The 23,334-nt window shown below is 33.7% G+C and overlaps 2 protein-coding genes across 3 annotated transcripts; one reads left to right on the forward strand and one right to left on the reverse strand.

Annotated features, from left to right (window-relative positions):
- Positions 1 to 641: 641 nt before the first annotated feature.
- Positions 642 to 9,433, reverse strand: LOC115958905 (endoglucanase 4-like). Of its 2 annotated transcripts, XM_031077171.1 has the most exons (7): positions 8,934 to 9,433; positions 4,811 to 5,218; positions 3,749 to 3,841; positions 2,943 to 3,140; positions 2,731 to 2,839; positions 1,741 to 1,904; positions 642 to 1,011 (listed from the first exon to the last, which is right to left on the reverse strand). In XM_031077171.1, exons 1-7 carry the CDS (start codon positions 9,129 to 9,131, stop codon positions 691 to 693), a joined length of 1,491 nt encoding a protein of 496 aa, XP_030933031.1. In that variant the 5' UTR covers positions 9,132 to 9,433; the 3' UTR covers positions 642 to 690. The 2 variants fall into 2 exon arrangements, with proteins under 2 accessions (XP_030933031.1, XP_030933032.1); XM_031077172.1 differs by lacking the exon at positions 3,749 to 3,841.
- A 6,285-nt stretch (positions 9,434 to 15,718) lies between these two features.
- Positions 15,719 to 19,149, forward strand: LOC115958904 (probable pectinesterase/pectinesterase inhibitor 60). The gene is made up of 2 exons (XM_031077170.1): positions 15,719 to 16,746; positions 18,319 to 19,149. The coding sequence occupies exons 1-2, from the start codon at positions 15,861 to 15,863 to the stop codon at positions 19,011 to 19,013; spliced, it is 1,581 nt and encodes a 526-aa protein (XP_030933030.1). The 5' UTR covers positions 15,719 to 15,860; the 3' UTR covers positions 19,014 to 19,149.
- The last annotated feature ends 4,185 nt before the right edge of the window (positions 19,150 to 23,334 follow it).

The following is a 23,334-nucleotide window of genomic DNA, read 5'->3' on the forward strand; positions in this document are numbered from 1 at the left end:
CGTCGGATCTAGAGGGATTTCCACCAAATTGTACAGACAATTCGTTGGATTTGATGAATTTCTGTTGAATCTGGAGTATCTCTGCCAGATTTAACTATATTGGTCGTTGAAATCGACCGTATCTAGCTAGAAAAGTCATCGAAAAGCTTGAGAAATCACTAAAATTGATGTATTTTGTTAGGTGGGTTTCACGGGTTTTGGAGGAGGAGACCCAAAATCTATTCATTGGTGTTGGGTTTTTAAAGGTCGAGAGCCACATCCAACTACCAGAGCAATCAGATCGGGTGGCAATAGGTTGAGTACGATTGGGTTTTGTGGGTTGGTCATGTGGGGTGGACACTTGACACCCCTAGTTACACACATGTCACCAACATTTGGTTGCATTTACTTCATTCATAAATTTTTTCTTAAACTTTTTCTTTTATTGCTTCTTCAAAAATTATGTGAGAGAAAGCTGTAGTTTACCTAATGGATCAAATAATTAATTTCTCCTTTTTCACCGCGTTAAGTCTTGATAACAAAAGTCAAAGTGCAAATTCAGTTGAATTAGTTAATCTTTTTATTGTAAATTTTTTTCCTTTCTGTACAGTATGTGTCACCTGTAGATCTTCCATATAAACAAAGTATGATATCAATGTACGTATAAAAATTGTATGAGTTAAAATAAATAAATAAATAAAATTACGAGTCTCAATGTGTTTTGAAGTAAGCCAATAGCCCCACAAGAGGTGCATTTATGTACGTGGTTGGCTCTGATTGCACAAAATCTGCTCGAGAATCATTGTATGAGTCTTTGATATCAGGTCCTCCAACAACAGCCCCTATAAGCAAGTTTGGATTAGGGTTGTTGCTGCTAAAATATGGGGTTCCACCTTTACAATCAATGGGCCCTGGTTGTTGATTAATTGAAGGTAAGGAAGATCCACGATGGTGTATCCTCTGAGGAAACTTCTTTCCATATCCCACCATGTATGACATGTTCAATGGGTTACTTCCTAGTATATAATCCACCTGCATCAATAGCATTATAAATGTCAACCTTAATTTATATATATTCTACTCCTAAGTTTAATTAAGTCCTAACACTTGGGTCTTTAAGAAAGCCATTGGAAAGTTAGCAGATCTTCTCTTAACATAACCCAAATCTTCCTTTTTGTCTTTCTTATTCTTTACTTGAATTTTGAGTAAGTTAAATTACTAGTTTAGTAGTCCTTCATTGATTTGGTAAAGTTCAATTTGATTTCTTGACTGTTAATTATATCAACAAGTCCCACTCTAAAAAAAAGAAGGCCCTACAATTATTATAATTGCAATGAGATCTCGTTCTAATACGGATATGATACGGCATGACATATATCCAAAAATGGTCACACGTTATTTTTTTGGTGTTCTGTCTAATATATTTATTGGAGCACTTGTCTGAAACTTCACCCTAGGAAGGTGATAGATTCATTTGGCTTCAAATGTCACAATGATTAACAAAAATTCAAGTGAAAAAACGATTTCTGAATTCTGAATCATCTTAAGAAACAGAAAAAGAATTGCAATATTTGAAAACTCCGATTCATGTGGGAAATGATTAAATACCCTTTCCATTTTAATGAGGCACCTAGTAATAATAACCAGATGAAATTTTCTACTTTTTGGAGTGATTGCTAATATGCTATTCTTTGAGAAAACATAATCAAAGTTGATCAAATTATACCATTTTGAAAAACCATGAAATGCATGCATACATACCTGTCCTCTGGCAACTTGTATAAGCCTAGCCGGAGTGGCAACAACTCCACCACAATGAATCACTCTATTTCCTTGACTCAAATAGCGAGCATAAACAACAAGAAGAAAGGACAAAGCTGTCGGATGTTGCAAGTTACTTCCCCCCGGTTTGAATAAAAGCCCACCTGATCAATTTAAATATTAGTAATTTTATCAATAAAAGTAATTATTAATACTCAAATGGAACATATATAAGAAAGAAGTTAAATATGTTAGAGATATGAGTTTAGGATTAACAGCCCACTGTCTTATATAAACTGCCTCATTCCAAATTGAACAATTAATCATTGGGATGATACTCATTATAAAAAAAGAAATTAAAAAAAAAAAATATATATATATATATATATATATATATCATTGGTAGCCTACTTTGCTTTGGGTAGGTTTTTCACTCTACCTTGGCTCATCCCTTCCCGCCCAATGTGTGTGTGTATATATATATATATATATATATATATATAGTACATATCTTATTTTTATTTTATTTTTATAAAAAATACATATCCTATCTATAATTTATATTTTTAAAACAATCATATTACTATTTCTAAAACAATTATTTCTCTCTTACTCAATACTCTCACATATGCCTCTCTTTTTTGTTGCCCATCTCCATATCAACAATGCTTAAGTCATCTTATTAGAGATGACAAAATACCTCCAACTTGTCATACCCTCTTACTTGCGCTATTGTCCCGAAGAACAGACAGAACACTCATAATCTAATCCCGCTTTGCCCAATTGCCATCATCACTTTAGCGTGGAGTTTGTCTTGTTATAAATTCCAAGTCTTGTACGGTTGCTTAACTCAAATAATACAATTTTTTCTATCCACACTCAAGATAAATCTGGTCTAGGATTGAAACACCACTCAACACTTTATTTTGTGCAATTAGATTATTCCCAACACTGATGTCAATAATGCCAATATAGCTGCGATAGAATTACCTGGAGAATATTGGACTGAAACTGTTGGTGATTCAGGTAACACAGTACACACAAACTTGTCCGCATTAGGAATGAAGGGACTAAAATTTGGGTTGCTATTCATCACCAACTGCTAATTCAAAAAGTCATAACAAATAAATTAATACATTGAGCACAAGAATTCTATGGAAATTAAAGAAAATAAGTAATTATGCATGCAAGTATGTACTTACATTGGAAACAAGTATGCTAATTCCGGCGTGCTTTGTGTCCCATCCAAATTCAGCATAACTTCCACCACTATATGAAAAACCATTTATATTTTTGACAACAGTGTTTTCCAAATTGTGTATATTCTCTACAACATAATTCCAGTAATTAGAATCTTTACTTGCTCGATATAACCATGCAGCTCCCCATAGCAATTCATCCTGTAAGAAATTGTCTTGTCAACAATGTAATTTTACCAATTTAACTATACCAATTCATGGATTAACTTGCCCAAAAAAAATAAATAAATAAAAATTGTAGTCATCTTGGTGAATGGTTCTAGCTAGAATAACAACCAAAGCATTCAGTCTAAAAAGTGAGAACAAATACATACAGAATTTTTTATTTTTTTATAAAATACATTCAAAAAGTTATTAAGTACTCTTCAACTAGGATGATATTATTATTTTTTAATTGAAATAAGCTAGTAACCTATTATAAAATTAACTTTTCACTTAACTTTCTAACCCATACATTGAATTAGTTGGGTTGATTTATTGTTATAAAGTAACACCTCATCTGCAATTTAGAAATACCTAATAATTACTCATATAACATGATGTGTACACACTTAAGCTATTAATTAATATGCTTATATTTTGAGATTGTAATTTGTAAATTATGGTCAAAGGCATAATTTGTTACATGTCCGAATGGGATTTTGCATATTGGAAATTCATACATTCTTATGTGAAAATTAGTACGATATATGATACATGTTGAATTATCATCTTAATTACTAGTTGATTAACAACTTTCTGATGCACACCTGATAGCCACTGAAATCACAATAAAACGGGCACACCCATCGGCCAATACCATCATTATAAGATCCCTGGTACTGATTCGCAAATTCGAAAACCTAATCCATACACAAAAAATAGTCATCAATGATTAAGCAAACATGTTTATTCATTTTAATAAATAAATAAATAAAAGCAATGTTTACAACGTTCCTTCTCTGATTGTTTTGACATTAACATTTTCTGAAAAATGAATCATTTTTCGAAAAGCATTTTTTAGAAAATTATTTCAGTATTCTATATTTGGTAGCGTCCTTAGAATGAGTTGAAAAACTATCTCTTAACTTTTCTTATTTAACTTCGCATGAGATAGAATTGTTTTCCTTATTTAGTTTTGCGTGAGATAAAGGGTCTGTTTGGTACATGTGTTTAAAAACTGAAAATTATTGTTTGAAAACATTTGTGGAAATATGTGTGGGTGAAAAAGTGTATGGAAATACGTGTAATGTTGTTTAAAAACTAAAAATAGTTGTTTGAAAATACAAACCAAACACCCCCAAAGTCTTTTTCCAAAGAATTTAGCAAAAAACAATAAAAAAAAAGTTAAGAAATAATTTTCTTTTGATCCATTTATTACCAAACACAGGAAAATGCAAAAAATTATCTTTACATAATATTTTCCAATGAAACAAACGGAGTTTAGCTAACTAAATTGGACATGAGACTGACTTGTGGCTATTTAGGACACAAGTCACATCTTTATTGAATATAAATTATTTGTCTTATTCTAAGTGTTTCACTTTATACTTTACCAATTGTAGTATGATATGTGGTTGATTTTTTCCAATTTAAACTTTATTTACTTTATAAGGGGAAAAAAAGAACATATGATATAATGTGATTTGGTAAAGTATAAAGTGAAGTAGAGGATTTTAATTAATACTTGGCTAGTGAACTCAAGCACATGAAGCAAGCAGGAAAAAAAAAAAGAGCAAAAATATATATATTTTAACAAAAGAAAAAAAAAAAAAATATATATATATATATATATATAATTTTCTAAATAAGAGGATGTGGGTCTCATTTACCGTTCTAGCCCTACTAAGAAGCCTTGCAGAATATTCAAGATCAATGGCTCTAAACACCAAGGAAGAGGCTGCAAGTGCTGCGGCAATTTCAGCTGAAACTTCAGAGCCAGGGAATTGTTTGCTCACAGCATAGGAGGTTCTAGGTGTGTCCATGTCTTCAGGTCTCTCCCAACAATTGTGGTCAGCATATGGGTCACCAACTTGGGCATAGACAAAGCCAGGGATGCTTGTGGCCTTGAGAAAATAGTCTGTGGCCCATTTAATAGCATCCAAAGCATTTGAAAGGTCCGAGCCCATGGAATTTCCAAACTCTAATACACTCCATGCCAAAATTGTTGTTGAGAATGCCATTGGAAAGTTGAATTTGACATTGTCACCAGCATCATAGTATCCACCTACCAAATCAACCTAGGGATGGCATGGAATTATCAATAAGTTTAGCTATATACAAAAAATTTCATAATTTTTTTCTTAACTGTTTAGATAGTTTTAGTATATTGTGATTAGTATATAATAAAAATTATGTTAGTAATAGACCTATATGAATATAAACAATGTTTTCTTTTTCAATGACAATTAAATTCAATACAACTATGTTTAAATTTAATTAGGGAATCTAATTAATATACTATATATAAGGCACTATACTTAAGTTTTGTCCTACTTAAGTACCTAAGTTTAGGAAGATGATGTTCATAAAAATAAATAAATAAAAAATTCAGAAAAATGACACGTTGTTAAATTTTATATACGTGTTTGAACGTTTGCTTGAATTTATTTAAACTAATTTATATATATCATAGTTTGGCCCCCAAGCAAAAATTCTTAGCTCTACCTCAGTTTGTATTGTTTTGGGATTATATGTACTCGATAGTTGATAGTTGATATAACTTGAAAATGTTCGTCAAACTATTTTATTCAATTGCATAGGATTAAATTGTTTAAAAATTTTAAAATGCTTGGTTGTTATGTGAAAAAAATAAAAAATAAAAATTAGCCAAAAGCGTATTTGTTTTGAAGTGCTCAATTTGCAATAAACAGAAATATATTAATTGGCCTCAGAGTCATCTAAATCAGTTATCACATATTAATTTCACCATTTAAAAAAAAAAAATTACTTTCTAACAAAAGTCTTAGAAAATTGGTGAAGAAAATGAAATTCAGTATTAAAAAAGTAAGTCTTTTCTGAAGCTTCTTGAGGTTACATTGATGAATAAAATGCAGGCCCACAAATTATGAACAATTGTTTCAATAAAATAAAATAAAAAGTTGATTAATCCCTTTCCCTCGGTAGTTCACATAAATTTGACCACAAGTTACAATTTCTGTTTTCTGAAAGGAATTGCAAGATATTAAAAACTAAGGTTGTCAAAATTGGGATCTTACGTAGGATCGTTAAAGGCAGGTGGGATCATAGATTGTATGATCGAATCGTGAATTGTAAGATCCTACATATTTTCAAATTTAAAGCAAAAAACACATTGATAATGACTTTGTATGTTGAATAATCACGTAAATTATAAATTCATCGATAAAAAAACTAAGATTTACATCATATGATATAATTTGCATGTCATACATTGCTAAGTCTATACTAACGAAACAAATATATTTAAGTTTTGACCCAATGTATTTAAAAAGTTCAATAAATATTTAATTAGCAACCAAATACCAAAATATTTATCAAAAAATATGGAAAATATTTTCCAAGTTTGAAATCCAAAATAAGTTAGCAAATGGGAACTAACTAATTACAATATGAAATCCAAAAGTAAGAGGAAGATTAAGGTGAAGTGAACATAATTATTCTCATTCTGAGGTTCTTATAACCACTATCCCAAATTCCTAATCATCATCCATTTCATCATCTATGTAAACATTATATATTTGTATACTAGAGCTGCAAAAAATATCAAAATACAATTTCACACTCAACTATTCAAGTTATAACGCTTAGCAACAATTAAAGAGCATGTTCAAAAAAAGCAATCAATCAATATACAAATACAAGCATATCTGATAAAATTATATATAAAAAAATATTTTAGTAATATTAGAACATAAGTTAGTATGTTGATCAAACAAATTTAACAACATTATAGCTTAAAATGCAGCAAAACCAACGTCAAATTCTTCATTTAGAAATGATGAAGCATTCCTTCATTTTGATTACAAGTGAACTAGAAACTAAAAAACATTTACTTAGGTTAACATAATTTTATAAAAATAAAATAAAAAGTCATACCATCACAACATGAAAAAATGAAAACCCTTAAACCTTCGTCAAAACAAAAAATTTATGCCATTAAAAAAAAACAAAAAACCAAAAATTTATGTTTTTGGTAGGATCGGTAAAATCACATACAATCCTACACAATTCTTCATACAATCCTACCATTTTTACGATCCTAGTGCGATCCTAAACGTTTTGGTGAGGTTGGATCATAAAATCTTGCAATCCTACGATCCAAATCGCGATTTTGACAGCCATATTAAAAACTAAGAATTATGTTTCTTTAGAGAGGAATCGTACCCAAAACCATTTTTTTAATCCTTCAAATTACTTCTTTAATTTGAGTCATTGTTAAGGATCCTCATCTTTCAAACTATTCTAATTTTCAACATTTTTTTAATGCAATTTTCCACAGAATTTATATGAGACTAGACCCAAAGAATTCAAGCAAATTAAAGAAGTTAACCAAAAAAATAATCACATGGACATGGACAGGTAATTGGCATTCAATATTAAAAGAGATATTATCAACTTAGGTGGTTACTATTACTCAATGGGCAACTGGACAATTTTCCGTTATGTTTATTAAAGCAAATCTTCCCAAATTTGTAACACTTAAATTCAACTCGCTAATAACTGCCGTAAGTTACAATAATCAAAATCATTCATTAAAATCACAAAATGATCCCCTCTTAACTTATTTTCTAAACTCACAAGCATGGAAAACCACAAACCAATTACTTTTTTCTCTCAGAAACTAGATTAATTACCTTTTTCAACCTGAATACACCAAAAGATTTTGTGTGTTTGTGTTTGTATTTTATCCAATGGAGTCAATTCCATACCGTACTGGCCGGTATCACCGGAATATACCGTATCGGCAAGCAAACCGGTACATATAACCCCCCCCCGTTTCGTACCAGAAAAAATACTGGCCGTATCGGCCAATTTCGGGCAATATTGGCCAATATAGAAAAAAGTTTTTTTTTTTTTTTTTTAAGTTTTGTAATTTTTGAATTTTTGTTAAGGCAGAATGGTAACTTATTTGCATTAACTTATTAGTATTATTTGTTTTCTTAGTATGCAATGGTAACTTTTAAGCTTTCTATTTTTATATTGTGTTTTTTTTTTCCTTTTAATTGATACTAAATTCTAAAATCATGAATAATTAGTTCTGAATTGAGGAAATTTTTTATGGTAAACTTTTATATTTATTATAATATATACACACACACTCATACATATATTTATATATATATATATATATATATATTTTATAAATATAAAAAATAGCGGTAAACCCGAAACGGTACACCGGTATTGACTGGTATCCGAAATATATCGTACCGCTGGCAAAACCGGTACAGCGTCCGGTACAGTATTGACTCCCTTGATTTTATCATAATATTGTTTGGAACTTTTGCTATGGTAAACTAGCAATAGCACATTCAAATTTTTCATTCTACTAAAAAAAAAAAAAAAAAAAAAAATCTTTGACATCAAAAATTGATCAAACAATGCAAGAGAAGCAAAATTTAGGTACAATACTTAGATACTGTTTCTTAGATTTCCCTCTTAAGATTTAGCCACGTGATTATAATTACCTAAAATACACTTCTACTTTATGAGAAAAAAGCCACATAGCTGTATCTTAAAAGTAGAACCTAAATAATAGCACCTAAGTATTGCATCTAAGTCTTACCCATAAAAAAGTACTCTCTTACTCTATTTATAAGTCATAACCATATAAAATTTAGACAGCATGTTGAGTAAGTGGTAAGTGCAATAATCAAAGAGCAATCTTAATAGTGCTAACACAATAAGTTCTAATCTTATCATATCTATGACCAAAAAAAGACTTTAACTACAAGAAGAGATAAAAAGACTTACACCGATGTCAAAACCATCACGAAGAGCTGAATCCTTCCTCCAAGTCATTCTTTGATTAGGGGGTAATTTCCCTGATCTCTGGCCTTCAAAGAACAAGATACTCTTCGACAACGCGTCCCCATAATCATGTGAAGCCACCTTTGTCGCCACCACCATTGTCATCGCAACCAAAACCAACAACCATTGAACTTGACTCATTGTCTCAATTGTTTTTTCCCTCTCTTTCTCAACACAACACTGCCTTTTAACTTATAGTATCTTTTCTAGGATATAGTATCATACATATGACAATAGGAGCTATACATATATAAACATAGGCTATGAGAAAATGCAAGAGAAAGAGTACATACTCGCATTTAGTACTTTAGAGGGAAGCAATGATTCTCTTTTACTAAGGAATTGAAGGGAAACATTCAATTCATCCAGTAGAGAAAGAGAGAGAGTCATACACACACAATTGGGAGAGAAACACTTCTTGCGCCCCCTTATAAGATGGTGAATGTTGGTTACAGTGTATTTAGATAAATGGATTTGTAACGGGTACCATTAATACTTCAAGTCATGCATACTTCTTCTTCCTTCTCTTTTGGCGGTTAGGTACCATATAATATATCTCACACCAAAGAAACTGAAACCCAACGCATATACTTAAGTACTATATAATATGATATATACAATACTAAAGAAACTTGCACCCAATGTATATAGTTTGCAAGAGCATTATATATGTCATTCAAATTCCAAGCCAAATAACTATGTTCATATTTAAATGTGCCAAGGTCACTTGAATTTTTTGCTGTTCCAAAGCTAACATCATGTGTCATACTGTCATGTCCTACTAGTTGCAACAACAAACTTACAAAAACGGTTTATCTTCAAGAAAATTTCTTGAAAACTATTAGTTTCAGTCTCTAACGACAATAATATTGTACTTTTATCTATATGTTGATAGTTTTGATATAAAATTATCAAAACTCCAATGTAATGATGGTCTTGAATTGGTGGATTGCAAAAGGAAAATTTTTTATAAAAATAAAATAAAATTGGTGGATTGACTATAGTTTTGTGTCAAAAACTAATTATATGTATTGCGGATGTAATGGAAGACCAATGTATGAAAATCTCATATAATTTTTTATATAAAACTATCAAAACCCCGATGTAAAGCAAGTTTTTTTTTTTTTTTTTTTTAAATGGTGGACACTGGATTGTCTATTGTTTTGTGTCAAAAACTAATTATATTTACCGTTTTAATGGAAGACTAATGTATGAAAATCTCATACAAAAAGAAACTTAAAAAAAAAAATAAAAAAAAATATTTCATTTTTCCTTATTTTAAGGTTTTACATGATTCATCTCATGAGTCATGATCTCTCCCCCAAGATTTATCTAGTTTTCCTGTTGGATTATACACGTGATCTTCCAAATCAATTCAAGTAGTCCATGATAAGGTTTTCACTTTTTCATTATGTGCTTAACAAAAAGCATTGGCATGACATGAAAATTAACTTTTTTTTCACAACAAGACTATATATGAGTCAACAAGGCCCACCCACAATAGTTATATGTTATCATTGCGTTAAAACCAATAAGCTTCCCTAATAATTAAATTTTCAAGAATTGGGTTTCTCAAAAAAAAAAAAAAAAAAAAAAAAAAAATTCAAGAATTGGAATTCCAAGAAATTTACAAAGCCACAAAATTGGCGAAGTCAGCTATAGCTTTGCTTAGCAATTGATTAAAAGAATAGGAAGTTGAAAGGACGCCCGGATTTTCTTGATGATTGGAGCCTTGGAGTTGGAGGTGTCTCTGTCTTTACTTCGGGGTTTCTTTTAGGGAAGGTAGAAAAGTGCTTTCCCAACGGCACACACCAGGGTTTGTACTTTTTAAAGTTTAAGGAAAGGGTTGCATCCATTTTCATCCCTCTTTTTTTAACAAATGATTACTTTACTTTTAGGAAAATATAAGTATATAACTGTCTATTCACATCCTATCTTCATCTCAAAAAAAAAAAAAAAAAATCCTCTCTTGTAAAATATATAGCTAATCTTGTCAAATTATATAACTTTCATAATAAGGGGAGAGATAGCATTTTATTCTATAAGTGAAGGAATGAGAATTCAAATCCACCAATGATGATTATTGTAATGTAGACTCAAATTTTGATGACTTTTAGTCAAAAGAATGGTTAACATTATCAAAAGAATGCATTTTATTTATCCATGAATGAAAACTCAATTGCTTTTTTAGCTTATAAGTGAAAGAATGAAAATTCAAATTCAAATTTTCCATATAATGAGACTGAACAATATTATTGAGTTATAAATTTTCGGTTGAAAAGCTCAAATACTTGTTAAGAGAATGCATTTTATTCTCATATATTTGTTGGTTTGGTTAAGCCAATCACTTCCTCCTCACTAAACTTTTTTTTTTCCCCTCTTTCCATTAAAACAGGGGGGGGGAGGAGGATGGAGGGGAAATATTGAGGCCTCTCCACTCTCCAGACTCAGTAATGGGAAAGAGTTCTGAGCAAAAGAAAAAAAAAAAATCTAACATCAAGGAAAGTTTTAGCCCAATCATTTTTCGTGGTGGGCTCACTTGACAACACCATTTGCACATGTTTCTCCTCCAATTTTATGTTGCAACGGGTGGTGAGCCCAATAGAATGCGAGCTTGAGATGAATAACAACGTGTTCTGGGCCACTAAGGCACTAACCCAATGGGCCTAGTGGTAATTAATTTTAATTCACTTTTCTAGATCGAGAGAGAGAGAGAGTCAAATTTTAGTTTAACCTTTAAATTCTGACAATCACATGCAAGCAAAGACTGAAATAAATTTGAAATCTTATACCATTTATTTGTCCTGTTTTAAAAATTAAACTTTGTAAATGAGCATTTTTTATTATCTTGTCTATTATATAAAAATGTATAAGTTTTCAAAATACCCTTATTAGTTTAAACTATAGAAAAAGAATGGTATTGACTTTCTAAATAAAGCAAAGGATAAGATAGAAATTTTATTTATTAATTTTAAGAAGAAGACTTCATTTTGAAATATTTCAAAATGAAATAGACGACCAACAAATTAAGACGGAGGAAGTATATATTTCAACTACAATAAATAATTTAAAAAAAAAAAATAGAAGACAATAAACAAACAAAACAATGTGTTAGGAATTGCACAAAAATCTATGTATCTTGTGAGGATTTATCTAAAATCATGTAGTAATGTTACCTGGGGCAGGAATGATTGAAGATTAAAAAAAAAAAAAAAAAAAATCAAACCCTGGTCGGATCTTGGCGCCAATTCCGTTAATGGTTAATTGCCTAATATGTATTTTACACAAGATTAGCGTTTATTAGTGTCCAGGCTTCATAGAGAATAGTGTTTTGATACTCTCAAAAACTCCAGACACCTCACATGGAAAAATGAACCTCTATTCATTAAGGCTAAAATTAATTCATAGCCATCAGTTGCAAAAAATTCCTTTTATCTAGGCTTGCTCTATAATCTATAGTGCTCAAGATCTAGTTTACTATGCTTGGTTTTGCTAGATTGGTTGACTTTGAAGTCATATTTATTGAATATCAGGCAATGAGAGTATTCACTCACAAACTCAGGGAAGGAATTGTCATATTTCCTAATAGTTGGAATCCATATTTCGTAAGCCATTGCATGTTTGATTGGAGATCTCAAGAATGATTGTTTAAAATGATGTAAAAACTGCAGTTTAAAAAGTGTTATGGAAACACGTGTTTACAGTATCCATAAAGCAAAAAATGTGTTTAGTACTATGTTTCAAGGGAAATGTTAACGAGTGCCGTGCGGCATTGGTTAAGAATCTAATTAAAGAAAGTTTTTATGGAAAAAAAAAAAAACAATTAATGTTTTGACAGTTTTTTTTTCATTTCTCATAAAATTGATATCAAAACTTTCCTAAAATGGATTCTTAACCAATGCCGTACGACACTCGTTAACATAACCCATGTTTCAAATAACATGTTTCAGTGTGTGAAAAAATATAGTTGTGTATTTGGTATGTGTGTGTTTTATTTTTTAAAAGCTGACAAAAAAGAAGGCCCCACCAGTGAGAGAGGGAAGTCAGTTATGTGTTGTCTAATCAAGAGTGAGCCCCATGATTTTCAAAATATTTACAAAAGTACTATTAAGCAACGTTATTTGAAAACTGAAAACGAGTAAAATGAGTTTTCTAAATTTAGTTTTTAAACACCCTAAATAAGTAACGTAACTCAAACACTCCAATAAAAAACACTCATACCAAACACGTTACCAACTTTTCCCAATGGATTACATTTTCCTAACCATCCTAAAAGACAATCACTTAATGCATTTCTTAGGAGAACTTTCTACCTCATTGCATGTGAAATTATTCACAGAATCTAGTTATCTTCTCACCCAATAAAATGCAATCACTTGTTTTAAATAATTGAATTGGATCTTATTCGATCCATATAAATGAACCTCAATTTACTTTAGTGATGATTGACGGATTTTAATAAAATTATTATATTAATTCCAAGGAATTGATATAATCTAATTATTATAAATATTGCTATTTAATAAATATTTGTCAAATAATCCTCTATGGATTTGAAGATTTTACTATAATCTACTTTATTTTGATTTAGTGATATTATCCAATTCTCCCATGAAAGAAAATTTGAGTTTGAATTTCCACTTCCTTTCTTGTAAGTAAGTAAAAGAAAAACTCCATTATGATCAATGAATGCATTAGATTTGGCCATACTGAAAAAGAATTTGTAACAATGTAGGGGTTAGGTTAAGAGTTAGGCTCATTTCTCACCCCCGGCCCCAACTTTCCCAAATGAAAAGAGGTCTTTTTCAGAAAGGAAACCTACCTTATCAGGCATTTTCAACCAACCAAATGAGGGAAACACCATTTTTCCCCCTCCTTCCGGTTCCTTTAATCTTTCCCAAACAATTCCTTTTCCTACCATGCATTTTCAACCAGAAACACAATTCTTCACTCCTTATATGGTCCCTTTCATTCCTTTCAGACAATTCATTTTCAACCAACCCAAACAAGAGAAAAACCATTCTTCTCTCCTTCCTTCCTTCACCTTTAATCCCTCCCATTTTCTGCCCAACACATGAAGTTTTTTTTGTTGCCCATTCATTAATTCAGTAATGCTGTAGTGTATTATTCACTCTTTTGATTATGTTACCCATTTATCAATCCCTGACACTTGTTGTTTATTTTATTAACATAAAAATAACTCACATAGATTAATGTTGATGTTATCCTAACAAGAAGTAATTAGGTTTTACGTATATAATGGTCATAGTAATTGTGATTGTATTAATACTCCATCCAAATCAAGAAAATCGCGCGTGGACATTATTAGCAAACCTTGCTAGCATGGAAACTAGACAAAATAAGTATATAATAAATAAAAAGTCCCCTATCATGTTGATGCTATATATGTAAAGTGGCCATCTTTACAATGATAACAATTTGGGTATTACTATAAGTGTTAATCCTTAGGTAAATCAACCTAGCTTATTGAACTAAGTTATACCCTTCACATGCAAACTTTTCTCTTAAGCTTTTGAAATCATTAAATATAAATGAACACGGTGACAATGAAGTAGAGTTCCAATTTTTGTCATAAAGCTCACACATAAATATACATAATCTTTAAGTAAACATTAATTGGTTAATTAGTAGTGTTCATACTCTCTTTGAAGTTTCATAGTTGAACTTAATGACTAAAGTGATTATTGCTTACTCTACAAACTAGAAAGAACGTGGATTAACCCAAATTTAAGGTCAGTTTAGACACCTAGTTTGAGTGACTTCAACATGCATAACTTCTTCCATTCAAAGAAACTGTTACTTCGAATATAATGGAAATACACTCAACAAAAATACATAAATATATAAGACTCACTTATAATACCTTATATTTTTCAATTAAATCTAAAATAGATTCATATATTCAAGCCTACTCAAGCATTTGTTTAAAACAAGAAGAACTTCTAAATTCTATTATCTTATATAATATACATTTTTGTTTCCCTTGTAATTTTCGTCTAAACTAAAATTTTGCTTTTTCTTTGTCAAAAGGCCATAACCACCGACCTGTCAGTATATTGTAACATGTTAGCTGCTCAAAACACGGTGCATTAAACCATTGAATCATAAAAGCATAAAATATTGAGCAATGACATAAATACAATTTTCTTACTCAACTTTCTAAGATAATATATAATAAGTTTTGTTTTGAATAACATCATTTTCACATAAGTCTATCATGATTAGACTCATTTTTATTATAAAAAAATGTTCAAGTTACTACAAATTTGAAATTTTTACTATAAAAAATATTGACAAATTAATGTGGCAAGAGTATTATTAGTGCCACTTAAATATCTTAATAATGGTCAGTACATATGGATCGACGAGCTCTACTCCCTCTCTCTGCCACTCCATTCAAATTGGCTATAAATAATAATTTGAACTCTTTTTTTGTAATGATTAGGGAAACATCAATTTGCAAAACTTATATAATAAAATTTGTAATATTTTTAATATAGGTCTTTTATTTATTTTTTTTTTTGGGTGCAATAGCTTGACATAATTAGTGTTACTCCAATATGATTGGTCCCTTTTCTCTTACTTCATCGATTGTCCCGATTGTGTGAACAACTATTCACGCAAAGAAGGTACATTATATCTGTACACACGATTAATAAGTAAAGTCAAGATGCAATATCTTAATTATGTCAACCTTGCACTTGTATTATATACTTGTCATTCATCATCTTTCAAACAAGCCAACCTATTTTACTTACCTGTATCTCCTACATATAGAAACCCCCACCACCGAGATATGACCCTTAAAAACCTCAATACCCAAATCATAGAAACAAAAAAGAAACAATCATGGCCATGAACACCAGACTCTTATTCATAATATTCTTTCTCTTCTCTACAACCTTCTTCACAGCCCTTTCTTCCAACAATTCCTCCAACATAGACTGGTGGTGCAACAAAACCCCACACCCTGAACAATGCAAGTACTTCATGAACAACAGCCACCACGATTTTGCACCAGAAAACCGATCTGATTTCAGAAAAATGGCGATCCAAGTGGCCTTGGATCGTGCCATGAGTGCACAAATACATGCCTTGCAATTTAGAGAAAAAATTGAGAACAATCGCCAAAAAGCAGCTTGGTCAGATTGTTTGAAACTTAATGAGTGCACTATTTTGCAATTAAACCGTACCCTTCAAGGTATAGGCACAAATCGTAGCTGTACAGATTTTGATGCACAAACCTGGCTAAGCACAGCCCTCACAAACCTAGAAACGTGTCGACTCGGGTCTTTGGAGTTAAATGTTTCAGACTTTATCTCACCTATCATGTCCAATAACAATGTGTCTGAGCTCATTAGCAATAGTTTGGCCATTAATGGTGTTATTCTAGATGAAGAAAGTAATTATACATATGGGTTTCCAAGCTGGGTTACAAAGCATGAAAGGAAGCTGTTGCAAGCATCAACGTCTTCAATAAAGGCAAATCTTGTGGTGGCTAAAGATGGTTCCGGGAATTATAGGACGGTTCAAGCAGCCATTAACGCAGCATCAAGGAGGAGAAGTACTGGGAGGTTTGTTATACATGTGAAGAGAGGGGTTTATTTCGAAAACATTGAGGTTGGCAACAACAACAATAATATTATGCTCATTGGTGATGGCATGAGGTTTACGATTATCTCAAGCGGCCGGAGTGTTGGAGCAGGAGACACCACCTATAGTTCTGCCACTGCAGGTAAGCATTTTGATTTCTTTATCTCGCCAACTGAGAATTCTTCATTTCACTTGAAATAGAGATAGTCATATTCTGTTCATTTTGTTATTGATATTAAAAAAAAAAAAAAAAAAAAAAAAAAAGAAGATAACTATTTAAATTATAAAATAAATCCATTTAAAATGAAGAAATCATTTTCTTTTAAATATATGTATAGTTATTGCTTGTTTTTCTCCATGCATATGAGAATGTGTCATATTCTAGAGAAATATGTGTTTATTGAAGAAATTTGATTGAGAGAAATTAAGGATTTATTTTTCTTAATTTGTTGATGTTTACTGCTAAATTAATTTTGATAGTATATATGTATAGATTATTGTTCTTTCTCCTTGTCAGTTATATATGAGTGTTAAAGACTGATGCGAAAATACTTTCTTCTAGTGTCTTGAACAATGCTTGAAGCTTTTCCATAAAAAAATAAAATAAAATAAAAAGAACATTGCTTGAAGCTTTATCAATTATTTTTAAACTAAGGTACGACTACTATTAAAAACTTTTAAAATGTACGATGCCTTTTATGTTACTTAAGTATAATTTCACGCATGTGAAAGCTTTTGATTAAAATTGAAAACAATCAAGTTATGCCTTTTGTTGCACACAAACGCAAGTGAGAGCTTCACAAATAATGATTAATTTATGCATATGCATGTGTGAGAAAATTGAGTTTGAAGTCTTGTACGGAATAGAACACTTTATTTTTTGGGGGGCGAAAGAATAGGACTTGGACTTCACTTTTGCTATGCAATTTACACAGCTAATAATATCAGGACAATTTAAATACCATCAGGAGTTCAGGATCAACATCAACTAATTGTAATTGGTCTTGATGGAGACTCTGCAAAGTGAAAAGTTCAAATCTGAATGTATCTTGTCCTGACTTATAAATTAAACTATAGCTTGCCTCCTCCAACTTTTTTTTTCTTATATGAAATATATAATTTCAATCAATAATTGGAAGACATTAAGTGAGTGTTTGGATAGAAATTATAATTCCTGCATTTGCATTTTTTTTTTTAACCATTGTTTTTGACTTTTCTCACTTTTCAACCTGTGTACTATTCACAGTAAAATAAGCGGTAGAGTGCACACCCAGTGGGTTCCGTGCACTCTTCAAGGGACTCACAAACTTCACTTTTCAGTAATTTTTTCATTAAAAATGGTTCCCATGGTATTATTTACACATTTAAAAATTATTTTGTTACAGTGTTTTCAGTTTTCAGTAAAATAAGTTATATTTAAACGGACCCTAAGCCTAAACGTTAAAGCAAAAGGTGAACCAAGAGTTTTTTTTTTTTTTTTTTTAGTTATTCTGGTCATTAATCTAGGTCTTATACATCATTGTTTTTATGATGACAGACCTAGATATTTAAATTGTTGTATTATTATAATACAACAATTTAAATATCTAGGTCTGTCATCATAAAAACAATAATGTATAAGTTATAACCATTCTTTTACCTAATTATTCATTCAGTTAAAAAAAATTATGACCATTTATCTGTCTTCTAAAATTATTTATTTATTTTTTTTAAGGCATTGATGGCACTCACTTCATGGCTCGTGGCATTACATTCAGAAATACTGCTGGTCCCTTAAGGGGCCAAGCAGTCGCGCTCCGATCAGCTTCGGATCTCTCCATCTTCTACCGGTGTGCCATCCAAGGTTACCAAGACACCCTCATGGTCCATTCCCAACGCCAATTCTATAGAGAATGCTACATCTATGGCACAATAGATTTCATATTTGGTAATGCTGCAGTCGTGTTCCAAAATTGCATGATATATGTAAGAAGGCCACTAAGGGGCCAAGTCAATGTGATCACGGCCCAAGGTAGAAATGATCCATATCAAAACACCGGGATTTCGATCCAAAACTCTCAAGTACGGGCCGCACCAGACCTCAAGCCCTACATTCGCTCGTTCAAGACGTACTTGGGGCGGCCCTGGATGCAATATTCCCGCACAGTATTTCTTCATACTTATATAGACAGCTTGGTGAGTCCAGTGGGATGGTTGGCATGGGATAGGTCTAGTTTTGCTCTAAGTACTTTGTACTATGGGGAGTATAAGAATTTTGGGCCTCGTTCATCCACCAGATATAGAGTGAGATGGCCTGGATTTCATGTTATAACCAGCCCAAATGTGGCCTTGCGTTTCAGTGTTAAAGGTCTTCTTGCTGGGAGTTCTTGGCTACCAGGAACAGGTGTACCATTCACGCCTGGCCTGTGATCATGTTGCATAGTAATGTAATATAATACATTGAAGTAATTTATCATTCATTTATAATTTATTTGTTTGGAAGGAATAACATTATTGTTATTTGTTTAATGTTGGATTTTTCTACATTGTAATACCAATGAAAAAATAATAATTGTAATTTCTATTAATTTTTATTAAATCTTGCAAGCATAATATACTTGAGTGCCATGCATTAAAAACTTCAGATTTTAGAGCTAAAATTATGGGGGAAGCTTCACTAGTGTTTAGAATTTCATCAAACATCTTTTTGAAACGACTTTCTTTTATATGTTAATGCATTTAATAACTGGTATGAATACATATCAAAATCGCAAGACAATACGAGAAATTATAAGATCCACATAGTGGACAAGTGATGTGGTTCACCACTCCACTAAAAGGCTTCCACTTGTTTAAAATTGTTGGTTAGAAAAAATTTTAAAACAAAAATTAATTACTAACTTAACAATTTTAAACAAGTGGAAGTTTTTTAGTGGAATTGTGGACAAGTGATGTGGTCCACCAGAGGACTCTATAATTTCTCAGATGATACCAAAGAACTCTATATTTTCTCAGATGATACCTGCATATATAAAAGCAAGTTATATATGGTTGAAAAATTTTCGTTATCTCATGCAAATCTTGTAGATTAAGAAGAGGTTATACATTTGATTATTAGAACTTGATAGCATTTCAACTACTGCTTATGGCATCCTAAAATAAAAACAAATTTCATAAAAAATATTTGGTTTGATTGATAAGTTTTAGTGTGGGGCCCAATAATTTATGGGCCAGGCCCACTTGCTCATGGGGAGTCCAAAGGCCCAAGCCGAAAAAGATAATGGCCCGGAGATGCAGCCGAGGACAGTTTCGTCCTCGGCAGACCCCAAAGCTCCATTGAAGGGAGGGGTAAAAAAGAGATAAAGGAACAAATGTGGAAGGAGATCTAAAATATCTTGGGAAAGTCACCCTTATGACCCTTCCCAGATAAGGCTCTGCACCTAACAAAGCCGTATTCCTCAGCCTTATCACTCATCCCCAACAATTCTGGGATTAGACTGATGGGACAAATATCAGTCTTGTAAAGGCTAACCCTACACGTGGACGAAGGACAGTTAACGTAGACGAGTATAAAAGAAGAAAGTAAGTAAATCTAGAAAAGGGCCGATCCCACCTCAAAAAAGAGAGAGACTACATGGGGAAGAACCTCTCAACGACTCCGGACTTCACTGAAGAAAGTCCGTCGTGGGGTAACCGGGAGAAGGCCTCAATAGTCCTCGGATCAACTCCGAGGAGATTCATGCCATAGGGCGCGACACCTTAGGGCTTAAATGTTCAAACCCAACTCCTTTTTTTACATGAATTCCTCTAAAGTCATGACCGGGCATCGCCCCTTGACCAGCGGCTAGCTTTTCAAGCCCACTCTCTACAAATTATATTGTGAGGGACCTTTATTGTGTGAGCCCAAAAATGTTAGTGCGCCGCAAAGGAATCATGTCCTTACAATTGGCGCCGTCTGTGGGAAAGCTTGCGCGCTGGCACAGGTGGCGGTGGAATCAACTCACACGCCAAGCAGAAATTTCTGGGATCTCCTCCGTCTCCGGCGACATATAGTTGTTGCTCCGACGTAAGCTTCTGCTAGGGGCTACGCCTCGCAGTGCTAAGGGCGCGGGCGTCTCTAGGGGCTTCCAGCCTCAGGCCGACTTTCCCCGCCCTGGTGTAGGGGCTCGTGGTCGAAAAACAAACCAAGTACATAAAAAGATCGTAAGTTTTGGATAGAACCAAGGCCTTGCATGGTCCTCGGACTCAAACCTATGGGGAAACCAAGTACATAAAAAGATCGTAAGTTTTGGACAGAACCAAGGCCTTGCATGGTCCTCGGACTCAAGCCTATGGGGAAACCAAGTACATAAAAAGATCGTAAGTTTTAGACAGAACCAAGGCCTTGCATGGTCCTCGGACTCAAGCCTATGGGGAAACCAAGTACATAAAAAGATCGTAAGTACATAAAAAGATCGTAAGTTTTGGACAGAACCAAGGCCTTGCATGGTCCTCGGACTCAAGCCTATGGGGAAACCAAGTACAAAAATAAGTTTTGGACAGAACCAAGGCCTTGCATGGTCCTCGGACTCAAGCCTATGGGGAAACCAAGTACAAAAATAAGTTTTGGACAGAACCAAGGCCTTGCATGGTCCTCGGACTCAAGCCTATGGGGAAACCAAGTACAAAATAAGTTTTGGACAGAACCAAGGCATGGTCCTCGGACTCAAGCCTATGGGGAAACCAAGTACAAAATAAGTTTTGGACAGAACCAAGGCCTTGCATGGTCCTCGGACTCAAGCCTATGGGGAAACCAAGTACAAAATAAGTTTTGGACAGAACCAAGGCCTTGCATGGTCCTCGGACTCAAGCCTATGGGGAAACCAAGTACAAAATAAGTTTTGGACAGAACCAAGGCCTTGCATGGTCCTCGGACTCAAGCCTATGGGGAAACCAAGTACAAAATAAGTTTTGGACAGAACCAAGGCCTTGCATGGTCCTCGGACTCAAGCCTATGGGGAAACCAAGTACAAAAATAAGTTTTGGACAGAACCAAGGCCTTGCATGGTCCTCGGACTCAAGCCTATGGGGAAACCAAGTACAAAAATAAGTTTTGGACAGAACCAAGGACTTGCATGGTCCTCGGACTCAAGCCTAGGGGGAAACCAAGTACAAAAATAAGTTTTGGACAGAACCAAGGCCTTGCATGGTCCTCGGACTCAAGCCTATGGGGAAACCAAGTACAAAAATAAGTTTTGGAGAGAACCAAGGCCTTGCACGGTCCTCGGACTCAAGCCTATGGGGAAACCAAGTACAAAATTAAGTTTTGGACAGAACCAAGGACTTGCATGGTCCTCGGACTCAAGCCTATGGGGAAATCAAGTACAAAAATAAGTTTTGGACAGAACCAAGGACTTGCATGGTCCTCGGACTCAAGCCTATGGGGAAACCAAGTACAAAATAAGTTTTGGACAGAACCAAGGATTTGCATGGTCCTCGGACTCAAGCCTATGGGGAAACCAAGTACAAAATAAGTTTTGGACAGAACCAAGGACTTGCATGGTCCTCGGAATCAAGCCTATGGGGAAACCAAGTACAAAATAAGTTTTGGACAGAACCAAGGCCTTGCACGGTCCTCGGACTCAAGCCTATGGGGAAACCAAGTACTCAAAAGGTTTTGGACAGAACCAAGGCCTTGCATGGTCCTCGGACTCAGGCCTATGAGGAAACCAACTACTTGTAAGGAAAAACTACATTACATGGACTTTAGGATTTATCCGAGGAAATCTACAGACAAGAATACACCCGTTTCGTTCCCCCACGCCATCAATAACCGTCAAATCTGGCAGGTCTCGTGAAGGGAAGATATTAAAGACGCGCTTCGGATAACCAAACGGCATAGGCGCATCATGAAGAAATTAAGAGGAGCATCTTGTAGACCGGTACACTTCTTGGGCAGGTGAAGAGTCGCCAGCGTCAGTCAAAGGCTGAATTAAGTGAGTCACAATAAAGGCTTGGTATTACCAAAACCCCCCATTCCAACCAGGATGTTGGACAGCAGGATTTTGAGGGGCTATTGTGGGGCCCAATAATTTATGGGTCAGGCCCACTTGCTCATGGGGAGTCCAAAGGCCCAAGCCGAAAAAGATAATGGCCCGGAGATGCAGCCGAGGATAGTTTCGTCCTCGGCAGACCCCAAAGCTCCATTGAAGGGAGGGGTAAAAAAGAGATAAAGGAACAAATGTGGAAGGAGATCTAAAATATCTTGGGAAAGTCACCCTTATGACCCTTCCCAGATAAGGCTCTGCACCTAACAAAGCTGTATTCCTCAGCCTTATCACTCATCCCCAACAATTCTGGGATTAGACTGATGGGACAAATATCAGTCTTGTAAAGGCTGACCCTACACGTGGACGAAGGACAGTTAACGCAGACGAGTATAAAAGAAGAAAGTAAGTAAATCTAGAAAAGGGCCGATCCCACCTCAAAAAAGAGAGAGACTACATGGGGAAGAACCTCTCAACGACTCCGGACTTCACTGAAGAAAGTCCGTCGTGGGGTAACCGGGAGAAGGCCTCAATAGTCCTCGGATCAACTCCGAGGAGATCCATGCCATAGGGCGCGACACCTTAGGGCTTAAATGTTCAAACCCAACTCCTTTTTTTACATGAATTCCTCTAAAGCCATGACCGGGCATCGCCCCTTGACCAGCGGCTAGCTTTTCAAGCCCACTCTCTACAAATCATATTGTGAGGGACCTTTATTGTGTGAG

This window comes from Quercus lobata, chromosome 9 (assembly GCF_001633185.2).
Source record: "Quercus lobata isolate SW786 chromosome 9, ValleyOak3.0 Primary Assembly, whole genome shotgun sequence".
NCBI lineage: Eukaryota > Viridiplantae > Streptophyta > Magnoliopsida > Fagales > Fagaceae > Quercus > Quercus lobata.

Excerpts from the sequence above, each read along its gene's own strand:
- LOC115958905 (XM_031077171.1), bottom strand. The coding sequence starts at position 9,131 with ATGAGTCAAGTTCAATGGTTGTTGGTTTTGGTTGCGATGACAATGGTG. Across the intron at positions 2,840-2,942 it reads TTAGCATACTTGTTTCCAAT|TTGGTGATGAATAGCAACCC; the intron begins GTAAGTACATAC and ends TTGAATTAGCAG. Across the intron at positions 1,905-2,730 it reads TTCAGTCCAATATTCTCCAG|GTGGGCTTTTATTCAAACCG; the intron begins GTAATTCTATCG and ends TAAATTGATCAG.
- LOC115958904 (XM_031077170.1), top strand. The coding sequence starts at position 15,861 with ATGGCCATGAACACCAGACTCTTATTCATAATATTCTTTCTCTTCTCT. Across the intron at positions 16,747-18,318 it reads CTATAGTTCTGCCACTGCAG|GCATTGATGGCACTCACTTC; the intron begins GTAAGCATTTTG and ends ATTTTTTTTAAG.